The sequence below is a fragment of the Pteropus alecto genome, unplaced genomic scaffold, assembly GCF_000325575.1.
Source record: "Pteropus alecto unplaced genomic scaffold, ASM32557v1 scaffold3, whole genome shotgun sequence".
In the NCBI taxonomy this organism is placed as follows: domain Eukaryota; kingdom Metazoa; phylum Chordata; class Mammalia; order Chiroptera; family Pteropodidae; genus Pteropus; species Pteropus alecto.
This window is the reverse complement of record NW_006442484.1, coordinates 14764896-14777300: the sequence shown is the minus strand read 5'-3', so window position 1 is coordinate 14777300 and position 12405 is coordinate 14764896. Positions and strand designations below refer to the sequence as shown.

The window sequence follows — 12405 nt, the reverse complement described above, 5'->3', positions numbered from 1 at the left end:
ATGGTCATTTGAGACTTTGTTTTTAGCTTAAGTATCTTCCTGAACTGGACTTCTTGAACTCTAACACAAAGAAGCTCACTGGAGTTTCAGTCTCTTACATAAGCCCCAATCACCCCTTGCCAGAATTACTGTTCCCATTTGGCTGGCAAATCCAGACAACTGTCTTCTACTTAGAAGCTTTCCCAACCAGAGGGAACGATAAACTATGTATGTTACCAGATTATAGTAACATAACGATAAAATTCTACCTTTGGTTTTACCTCTGCTAAAATCCTAATACTTTATTCAACATAAAATTTCCTTTCCTGTTTGCTTCCATTTCTCCACAATTCTTCATTCTAATACCAGTAACTTAGAAGTACGGAGGAGGCAGTAGTTTTTCAAACATGAAACCCTACTGCCACTGATCCCTGCCTCAACAAGTCCTACTGGTTGGAGTGTGGCATTTGTGTGTTTCAAGTATGTGTGGATATGTTAAAGATTGAGAGCACCTAAGCTAATTAGTTAGAATACCACATGAAAGAAAGGCCATTATTCTTTTTCAAAATACTATTAAAATTACCCCAATCATGACATTTGTAAGTCTACTCTTATGTTTCATTTGATTTTGAGTTTTGATTGCCTGGTAAGTCGATTGCTTTTTAATTTCAGCATTTTCAAATCTATCTTAAAATTTTATGCTGTTTTGTGTGTCTTTTCTCTTTCATCCTTTTTTTTGCCTGAGTTTACAAAGCAGACTTGGAAGTTGGCTTAACTCATAAGGTTCTTTGGAAATATTTTGTACAAATTCTCTCGTGTTGCCCAATGGCTTAAAAAGTCCTCATTTATTCTCTGCTATTGATGATGAGAACTATGGTATTCTGTGAATCAAATTCTCTCTAAGTTGAATCTTTGCTTCAAGAGACAAGTTATGAATACATTTAGACAAAGTAGGTAAAATATATTTATAATTTGATTTCATTATAATATCCTCCCAAAGGTGTGTTTTTGGTACCTTAGTAACTAGGTTTTACTGTATGAGATATTGACAAATTTGGCTAGTTAGGCAACATACCTTGAAAATAGAGATCTTTTATTACTCTTGACATTATGTCATGTCTATTACTATGCTTTTAATTAAGACTTAATTTTTTTCTTTAATATTCAAATTATTGCTTATTTAAAACAATAAAATGATTTCTAGATCATTTCTGGATCAATATTGCTTCATATCACTATCTTAATTGTTATTTTGTCACATTTTTCCTGTTTGGGGGACTTAAGTGGTTGTAGTACTTTGTAATTAGTATTTAGGGGAATAATTGTTGGGACTCACAGCCAGAAGAGCAATTTTTTCATATATAACTATAGGAAACAAAGTGACATGGCATAGGCATGATTGCACCTAGAGGCTCAAGCAGTATCTTCAGGGCTTTCTAGCTCTACTTCTTGGCTCTGCTTCCTTTAGATTATTGGCTTCATTCTCTCTTCCTGCAAACTCAGGTAGTGGGACAGATGGTGGCTGTGGCCCTGGGCCTGTACCATCTCGGTGACTCCAGGAAAGAGAGCTTCATTCCCAGTATCTGTATTAAGCCTCAGAGAAGGACTATGATTAGCTCAATTTGAGTAACATGTCTTTCTGGATAAGTCACTATGTCCTGGGGCATGGGGTACTATGATTACCTAGGCCTGGCAGAGAATCCTCCCGTACAGCTAGCTGACTTACATACTCTGGTAGGCAAGCTAAAATACCATGTCCACTTAGGCAAGTGCGACTGAGGATAGACTGTGTTTAGCCTTATAAGTCATTGAAGTATTCAGCAGATTTGCATTTTGAAACTCTGACTCCAATGTAGACTGAATTAGAGGTTTGGGAGATTACCAGTTAGAAGGTTATTGCTCTAATTTAGGCAGGAGGTAGTAGTACCTTGGCTTGGGACAGTGGCAGTGAAAAGAGAATTGGATAGATTTTAGAGAGATAGTTAAAAAGTACAATTCATAAAAGTTGAGGCAAATTGCATATGAAAAATGATTTTTTTAAAAAAGTGTCAGATTTAAGATTATTTAAGATAATACCAAGTACTTACACTGGCTGTCAAATCAAAATAATTATGATCTCTTTGTAAACTCTCAATTACAGAAATTGTTTAACTTATTTGCTACAGATCGAGTTTTGGTGCGAGTTAGTGATTTGACAGTACAAAAAGCTGATGAAGTTGTTTGGGTGCGTGCAAGGGTTCATACAAGCAGAGCTAAAGGTAAGAATGATTTAATGACTAAAGCCCTTTTGGTAAGGACTCTGAGTTTTTTGTTTTGAGTGTATTTCACATACCAAAGTAAATCTTTCAAAACAAAACAAACACCTGTTTTCATTCTTAAATCACTGTAAAGTATTGGTCCATGGTTAATTAGTTTTAGGTTCTTATAAGACATCCTGAAATATAATTTGGCCTTAAAGACTCAGATGAAGTCTCAGACTTTAAATTAAGGTACTATTCTAGCATTTCTCAAAAGTTTAATTTTTTTAAGTGAGTGTTTTTGAGAAGCTTTTCATTTGTTAATATTCTTATATTTGTAATAGTTGGATAAGGAGAGCAGTGGAAGAGAGATAGGCTAAAACTGGGTTGTCCAATACAGTAGCCTCTGGCTACTTGTAGTTATTTAAATTTAAATTTAAATTTAAATTCAACAGCTCAGTCACTAGCTGTGTTTTGAGTGCCTAATAACCAGAATGGCTAGTGGCTCCCATATTAGCACAAATACAGAATATTTTTATCATTGTAGAAACTTCTATTGGACAGTACTAAGAATTTAGCATTAACAACAGAGAAGAAAGAAAAGGATATTTTAGGCAAACCTCAGTTCCTTATGGGAAATTGTCCTAGTTAGTGTTCAGAATTATCTTAAAATATTAATGACATGTTAGTTTATAACTTTATCCCTTTCACACACTATTTCACATTTGATGATTCCTACAAATTTATGAAGTAGGCAGAACAGGCATTGCTATTCCACTTTATAAATGAGGAGGTTTATCAGAATGATAAACCTACTTGTCAAAGTTCTCATAGTAATTGGTGGATTCTGAACAAAATCCAGAAGCTTTTTAAGATACCCTCTGTCTCCTTAACAGAATTAATTGCTTCTATAGTATTTAATACATTTTGTGTTATAGCATTTCTTACATTCTGTTTTAAAATAATTATAGAATTAATATAGGCCCATTATTTTAAAATCCCAGCATTTTATACATCTGTCCCACTCTCTCAGGATCACTACTATTAAAAGTTGGTCTGTTCTACCAATATTCTCCCCCTAAGTAGATGACTACTAGTAGATTTTGAAAACACTGGTGGAGTTTTAACTTTTAAAAAAAAATGCTGATTTTTCATTCCTAAAAGGTTAGGCCATTTATTCTACCAGGAGATAAATCACACTGTATTGTAATCCTTCACTTACTTGTCTTTCTCCTGTTTCTGGGTCCTTTGTTCTGTCCAAAGTGGGCACTTTGTTTCCTAAACATAGTCATTTAGCAAATTAAAAGATAGAATGCATGCTACATGTAAGGCTGAACCAAGAATACTTCTCTTCACACCCATCCCCAAAATGGAACAGTTTGAATATCAATAAGGATAACTGCAGTGAATTGAAACATATCAGATATGTTTAAATCCATAAGTTTATAATAATGCTAAGACAAACAAAACCTAGTTGGTCACCAATGGAACAGCTCATTATTTTGAAAACTGATAAATAAAGTATTATTTCTGTATAAATTGTATATCACTGACTAACCTAATAGTAGATGTGGGGAAGTGTCCATTTTTTTTTACTTTTCAAGGAAGTATCTCTTTAGAGCACTATTCCAGCTAATAAAATGAAAAAAGAGTGTTAGAACATCACCATTTTGCCCCTGGTAAATTATCTGAGCATTGTTCATCATTGATTGCTAACAACACAATAGAGAGACAGCCTGAAATATTTTATGTTTATTCGTGGAAGAATACAGCACCGTCCAATAAAGTAGTCTTGCCTAAAAATGTATACCTGAATCTCATTAAGCCTTTAGATCTAACCAATTTACGGGAAAACATAGGACGAGGCAGCATGTTAAATAACAATGGGTATGCAATCAACAAAATTTAGACTAGAAAACTACTGGGCAACAACCACTGGTCTCTTTAACAAATAAATTGAAAGATGAGGGGGAACCTGTGGATTAAAACAGACTTAAGATATCTCTGTACTCATTACTTATTTGTAATCCTCGAACATTGACTATTTGGTGTTTAAAATGTATTCATTTTTTAGTTAAGATAATAGTACTGTGGTAACATTTTTTAAAAGTTCTTATCTCTTAGGGATCCATTCCTGATTATGTATGGATGAAATAATATAGCTGGAATTTGCTTCAAAATAGTACAGGAATTGAGGGATAAGTGGATTGGGGTAAAAGCTGAGACAAGAATGACCATGAGTTGATAATTATTAAAGTACATGAGGATTGTAGGTAGACATTGGTATCATTTACAAATAATCATCATTTTGTCCTTTCAAATGTTTTATCTCATTTCTTGTTTCTCTTTGCAATAATTAGTAGATTCTCCCAGTACTGCAGGGATTCCCACAAGGAAGGATTTTTCACACAGCAAAGATTTAAACTCTTGATGAATTATTTTATGATTTTAGGTGTTTTGTATAAAATATCATTAAAAAGCAATGCCCTAGTTTAAAAAGTAAATCAAATAAGTTTTCCTCTAGTCCAAGTTTTCTGTTATCAGAAGTAGATGTTAAATTTTACCAGACCTTTTCCAGCAGTTTTTTCCCTCAAAATATAATTACATTGAGTGTATATATCTAAAGGTTCATTATATTGTTCTCTCTGCTTTTATGTTTGAAATTTTTCATATAATAAAAAACATAGTTGATCTTCATTTTTTATGGATTGTGTACTTATAGTTACATATTCACCTACTTGCTAAATTTTTTTTGTAACCCCAAAATCAATACATGCAGCGCTTGCACTGTCATTCACAGATATGGCAGACACGCATTTGTGCAGAGTAGCAAAAAATTTGAATTGCCCAGTGCACACATTCCCGGCTGAGGTCAAACATAGTGAAACTTTGCCTTGTATCAGCTCTCATCAACAGGTGTCCTTTTCACAATCTGTTTAATGCCACGTTCTTCAGTTTTGTGCTTTTTGTTGGTGATTTGGCTGTTGAAAATGGCCCCCAAGCATAGGGCTGAAGTGTTTTCTACTGTTTCTAACAACAAGAAAGGCTGTAATATGCCTTACAGAGAAAATACCTGTGTTAGATAAGCTTCGTTCAAGCATGAGATATAGTGCTCTGACTATGAACCAGCTCTGTATGTTAAATAAGGTGTCTTTAAACAGAAACACATAAAACAAGGTTATGTATTAGTTGACTGATGAAAATATTATGACCAGAGGCTCCCAGGAACCTAACCGTATATTTTCCCTAGGAGCAGTGGTCCAATATTTGCTAATTCATTGTTTGTGGAGGCTTTGTAGAACATAACTACCACAAACAATAAGAATCAACTATATGTAATTGTAAAGATTTACAATAACAGATTTCTTAATGTTGAATCTTTTGTCAATGGACTCTTGAAATAAATGAATTTGATGAGTTTCAAAAAAATTTCTTTTTTGCAATTTTACAATAATCTAGTATTCATAATTTTTCATTGGAAAATCTTATTTTGTTAAGTTTATGGATGTGTATGTTTAAGTTGTAACTTAACCCAAGTAATATGTTAATATTTCACGTGAATTTTTCAAAGAATACAGAAATACTTTTTTCTTCTCCACTGCTTATCCTCTGCCTCAACCTTTTCTAAATAATTTGTTCAGTGTCTTTCAGAAAATCTTTCTTTTTAATGCATGTATGTGCATACATGCATGCACTCACAGTTTTTTATTTGTGTAAGTTTTAATTTGTTTTATGTAGATGACATCATATTTTACATGTTATTCTGTAACTTTAAAAATTTTCAGTGAACAGTTTTTCTTGGAGATTCTTCCATAATACTAGTTACAGATCTATAAAGCAGTGTATATCTGAGATAGATATCTAGAAGTGAAATTACTGTGTTGAAGGATATGCATATGCATATTTAAAATTTCTAATACCAGATTACCCTTCAATAGAGCTATCTTCAGTTAAAATACCACAAGTATGTGGTGATGGTACCACTTTCCCCACATCCTTGCAGTAGTGATTGTCAATATTTTGATTTCTGATAAATTATCAAAAATAAAATAAAATCTTATGCTTTGAATTTGCAAAACCCCAATTGCTGCTATTCCTTTCTTCCCATAAATTACTAGGAAAAAGTATGTCAATAAATAAGACTTACTTGGAATTATTCATGTGCTTTAACTCTAGAAATAATAACACATTAAAAGTGGGCTTATAAAAACAAACCATGCTAGCAATTTCAAGTAGAGCAAACCTTTGAAAAACCATAAATAAGGAAATGGAAGTGTCAAAATCATAGTGTCAAAAGTATGACAACTAGAATCCTATTATGCAAAAAAAAAAAGCTTTATAACAAATATCTATTTTTTTCTTAGAGGACAGTGTGTTATACCTTTTTAAAAATTAAAATCATTTCTTACAGTAAGTTCATATATCAGATTCCTAAAATCAAGTGTTTTATATAGGAGCAAGGAGACATTTTTAACTGATTGATACATTTAAACTTAGTTTCTTTAGATTGTGAAAATTTATGAGCTTAAAGTCTGCATATTAAAAGAGTAATTGAAATATCAGTGGTTCCTTTCAAATTTTATACATGCTGCATGGAAGGCATAAAATAATTCTCTTTCAATACTCTTTTTCCTAAAAACTTAACTTATACTTCAAAAATAGGTCATCTATTTTGGTAATCAGATAGTTTAGGATTTCTAATACCAAAGGTCAGAACCTCAACTTACATTCATGCAAGAATATTTCAGAGGAAATAACAAATGGATAGTACTTAAAACATTAAAATCTTTGCTGCTTTATTCTCTAACCTATTAACATAAATGATGAAAAAATGTTAATGTTCAGAATTAGGAAGTTAAGGTACATTATCTAAATAATGTATTAAGGAGCTTGGCAAACTAAAAAACAGTAGGAAGAGATCAAAACATAAGATTGCCTCACATTTTTGATAACCAGGTTCTACAAAGGCCCATTTCATTAGGAGCCATCACCATGATGGAGATGAGAGTTAACTTTTTGTCCTGACTATCTACCATGTTTGTTCTTCAGCTCAGAAATAAAGATTGTACCTGGTGCTCTAAAAGTTTTCCAACTTTACATTTTTCTAAAACAGGATGCCTGTGTAAATTAAAGGGCAAAAGTGCTTCTTCTAAAAACTTAAGAATCAAAATACAACACAAATTTTTACCTGTAAAGGACTTAAATTTAAAATGTCTAGAAATAGTGAATTCATTCAGCCGTTTTGAACATATAAACTCCCTCTTGGTTGGAGAGTTCCAAGAAAGATAGTAGTTAGCAGTTGATTGATCTATCATATAAAGTTTCTATACTAACTTATGTAGTAAGAACTTTTTGCCAAACTGAGAAATTATGTATTTGTTTCTTAGAATAAAAAAGATATAGTAAAAATAAAAATCCTTATAGTTCAGAAAGATAAAAAATGAAAAATAGAAATCTCACAATTCTAAATCCTTCATCCCATCACAACCTCTTCCCCTCCAAAAATAACCTCTATTGTTTATTGTGGGTCCTTCAAGGAAAAATAAAATGTATTTACAAGGATGGTATATCTTTTCTTTTTTTAAATTTACATAAAAAGGGTTATACAAACGCTGTTCCTTATTATCACTCACCAGTGTCTATAAAATAGTAGCTTGCAAAACACTGAACTAAGGAGATAATGCAGTGCAGTGTATTACCAACCAGAGCCCAAGAAAGAACAGTTTATTTAGTAACACCTGGCAAGAACATGATCTCAAAAGTACTTGGCGGAAGTAGTCTGAGCAGACAACCAGTAGCAGGAAACCAGTACTAATTTTTTTGTTGTTGTTTTGTTTTGAGTCTTTTAAAAAAATTTTTTTGAGTGGACCATCAAGGTTCTAGTGTTAAAAGTGCTTTGAACACAGAAAGTTTGTAGATTATGGCATTGGAGTCATACGTAGATCTGTTCCACTGGTGAAGACTGTATAAATATGAAGTGATAATAGAACTTCAGTCTTTTTATATAAATAATACTGTATGAACATCTTTGTCACTAGACTTTTCCATACTTAATTTCCTTAACATATATTCTAAGAAATGTATTTCTTGAGACTAAGATAACCTTTTTAAGCTGTTTAATGCCCATTGCCAAATTGTTCTCCGAAAGCATTGTGCAAGTTTACCTTGCCATTAGCAAGTTATGAAGGAACGTTTTTCACTTAATTCTCCCAAACATTGGATAATATTACATATTTTTTAATTTTTGTTAATTTGAGAGGTAAATAATATGTCATTATTGTTTGCTTCAACTTGCGTTACTTTCGTTTCCAGTAACATTTTTTTCCTTAATAGGGTTTTATTCTTTTTCTTTCAGATGATCTGTTCAAGTCCATTGCCCATTTATCTATTGGGATTTCAGTATTTGTACTCATAAATTTTTAAGATCTTTATGTATTAAAGATATTAACTCATTTAAGTTATATGTCATTAAGCAAATTTTTTTAGTGTTTTCTTTTAATTTTTTGTATATAGACATTCTATAATTTTTAAACTTAGAAAGTTCTCTCATTTTTTACTCAGTTTTTTATTTGTTGTTGTTTTTTTTTAAACTCCTGAATTCCATGTTAGAATTAGAATCTCTTCTCTGCTTGGGTCTGTTCTCAGTTCTCTCCATTATGCTCCATTGATCTAGTTGTTTTTGTGTTCATACATTTTTACTCACTGTAAGTTTATAATATAATATGCTCATGGTACTGGTCTTACTCTTTCACCCCCTTCCTCCCATCTGTTGGCTTTTAAAAAAGAAGGTTTAGTTTTTAGAATTATATACAATAAATACATTAAACGCAAAAAGAGAACAGTGAATATTCTTCACTTCACCCATAACCATTGATTTAATGACTTTTTTTCCCTAGCAGGCATGTCAGATCTTGGGGAGTGCATTTGTTTCTATGTTTAGCCTACTAGAACTTTCAGGTTCTCCTTACTGCTTGTGTTGAATCTTGAACATGAAAACTTCCTTTCAGCCCTTATCTTTTTCTGGGTACTTAACCTCTCTGATTGTATAATTCTTTAAAAAAATTTTTTTTGATTGGAAAAGTAGTACATGCTTATTGTAGAAAGTTTAGAAAATACAGAAAAATACAAAGAACAGAACAATTCCCTGTAATTTCACCATCTGTTAGTAGCTACATTTTGGTGGGGGGTTTTTTCCTACACATTTTTAATATACTTTTTACACAAAATTAGGATTGTATTCTATATATGGTTTTATCACTTTTTTCCCACATATTAGTCTATTATGAGTGTTTAACAAATGTTTATCTTGTGTTCCAAGTACCTGGCATAGTTTTTGCACATAGTAATTCATCCGTGAAATGGGGATATTAGTCAGTCCTCAAATAAGTAACCAATGGTAGTGCTGCTATTAATAATAGTAATAATAATATAGTTAATATTTAATATTCATAATTAATACTGAGTATCACAACTCTATATTACTTATATAATTATCAAGATTATGTAAGAAACCCCAGGAAAACCTCCTGAGTTATGTACTGTTATTTTTTCCATTTGGCAGATGAAGAACTGAGGCATAATGTGGTTTGATAACTTTCTCACAGGCTCCTTCATAGGAAGTGATAGGATATGATCTTAAATCCTTTTATTTCAAAACCTTTACTCTTTACCAAACCCTTACACTAAAATGTTACCCGTCTAGTGCTGACTCAGAACCATTTTCCTGTGTGTTCTCTAGAGCTCTTCATTCTCTCTCACAGTCTTTTTGTATAACATTAGAGTTTCTTGCAAGATGGCTTTATAATGCAGCTGAGTTTGCTGCCTCTGTCTGTACTAATACAGCAGCTAAAATACTTAGTAAATCATGCACATTACCTTCCACTTCATACTAACATTCTGTTCTAAGTGGGCTAATATCTGGCTGTGGTTTCAGTAGTTCCTGGGATATTGTCATTTTGATCCATATGCAGATTTCTCTAATTTTATCAATCTTTATCCATTTAGTATCTTAAAATCTCTTTGAATGTGTTATGTACATGTAACTTTCTTTTTAAAAATTTTACTTTGTGACTGGATCATACTCCAGAGAAGGGAAAATTAGTGTATTTAGCAGCAGAAACATGTAAATCATATATGACTTGGAAGTCCATAGATAATGTTTATGTTAGCACTTTGTTTGCAACCTGTCCTTTTTTTTTAACTCATGATTGCTCTCTGATTTGCATTTCAAAATACTGTGTGTTAAAAGTAATAACTATAAGTCTGCTTTCATTTTTGCTTTCTTTTTTTTTTTTTGGCAAGGCTAATTCTCGGTATAAAAGATAATTCTCAGTTTAAAAACCAAAATCATCTTTTGATGTTTTACAAGAGGCTGATGAGAAAAGTGGTCTCGAAAAGATTTATCTTGTTTTATGAGGAAGCAGTTTTCCAAAACTTGACCAGAGACTTAAAAAGGATCTACTTTGAAGGAAAGGGCTGTCACAAGGATTCATAGTGACTGAAATCTATCATGAATAAGTTTTCAGAAGATTAAGAAATGATGATGATTCCTTATGAAAGGAAGGGGAAATCGAGAGGCCCAGAATATGTATAAAACTGGTTATAGGGCATGAAAAGAACAATCTTTCATGGACAAAATAAGTTATTTGGAGTAAAAAAATTTTGAACTATTATAATGAGTGATTAAGAAGACAATAAAGGAAGAATGAAGAAAATAGAACATGAAAGAAACTAGCCTATCCTTCTAAATGCTCTTTAAAATGTACTTTGGTAGGAAGTAAAATGGACCACCCCCATAGAATGCTTGTGTTCTTATTACTAAGCTCTTTATTAGTACTTTTGTGGTTGCATTGTTGAATCTCCCATAGCACAGTGCCTTTGTAGAATATGCTAGCTATTGAACGAATGTTGAAAGTGATCTGGTTACTAGAAATTTGTTTAATAAATAAGTGCAATGACATTATCTTAATATACAATTTTTTAAAAATTAATGATTTGCTTGTATTCTCATAACAAACATGTTAAAAGCATTTTTTGTTACTCATAGTAGGAACTTGGGTTTCTTTGAAGCTTGTGATTTGAGTTCGAGTATTTGGGCTGTGGAAGCCGGATACACATGTATGTACATGCTTGATGATTGTAGTAAATTTTGACCCAATTTTAAAGTAGAGAAGCATTTTCCTTCTTTGTAAAACCTGAAAGAGCTTGTCTTTAATACATTTGTGTACTTTCTGTCTTACTCAGGGAAGCAGTGTTTCTTAGTCCTCCGTCAGCAGCAGTTTAACGTCCAGGCTCTTGTGGCAGTGGGAGACCATGCGAGCAAGCAGATGGTTAAATTTGCTGCCAAGTAAGTAAGCAATTATATCCTGTTGTCAGAGTAAACAATGGTGGGAACCAAGACTCCCAGGGGTTTGGACCATTTTCATACATTAACATCAATGCTTCGTTTGTTTAAAAATGTAGTTATTTAAATTGTCAGTTCAGTGTTGCTGAATACATTAAACTTACAAAAGAGAAAATATGGAGCACAGGCTTGAAATTCATTTGGAACTGCTGAAGCAGCACTCTCTACAGACAAGTCACATTTACTTTCAAGTAGAGTAACAAAAAGCCTGGCAGCCTCAACACAGCAGAAGAACTTTATTTTGTTGTGTTTGTTGAGCTTCATGTCCTCCCTCCCTCCCTCCCCCAGTTTGGGATTTGCATATTAAGCAACAAGTTTTCTAACTGAATAATATAAGTGTATAAAATAAAAGAATGTAGTTTTGCAAATGATTCTCTCCTGAAGGAAGTAAAACAGATGTCATAATATATTACAACTTTTAACTTCGACACCAAAAGGGTTCAATTTGTAAGAGGCAGGATGTAGAGATAGTGTAGTGTTTGTACATGCTGTAGCTCTAAGGTAATAATTGCTGATGTGGCTAGTTTTGTTTGTATGTTTTTCTCAATTTAATTGAAATTTTATCTCCACGATCAAAGACTTGGAAAAAGGACAATTTTTACATTTTAAGTAAGAGAGTACTTCATAGGCATAAATGTTTTTTAAGAGAAATTCAATCTAGAGTGAATGCTATATTCTATTGATTTTTATCTCTGTTTGTTAGACGTAGGCTTTCAAAGATGAGTTAATATAGATAGAATTGTCAATTTGAGAACTAGAAAGGTACTAAAAAAATTATCTAATTTA

At 32.3% G+C, this 12405-nt stretch overlaps 1 protein-coding gene across 4 annotated transcripts in view; it reads left to right on the top strand.

Annotated features, from left to right (window-relative positions):
- The window catches only part of DARS (aspartyl-tRNA synthetase), a 46290-nt gene that overhangs the window by 5059 nt on the left and 28826 nt on the right, over positions 1 to 12405 (top strand). For 2 of the 4 annotated variants that reach the window (XM_006921039.3, XM_006921038.3), the window contains exons 3-4: positions 2145 to 2237; positions 11460 to 11562. In XM_006921039.3, the coding sequence (XP_006921101.1) occupies positions 2145 to 2237; positions 11460 to 11562 (196 nt within the window). The remainder of the gene's footprint in view (positions 1 to 2144; positions 2238 to 11459; positions 11563 to 12405) is intronic. The other 2 variants (XM_025039362.1, XM_025039361.1) reach the window with 1 other exon arrangement.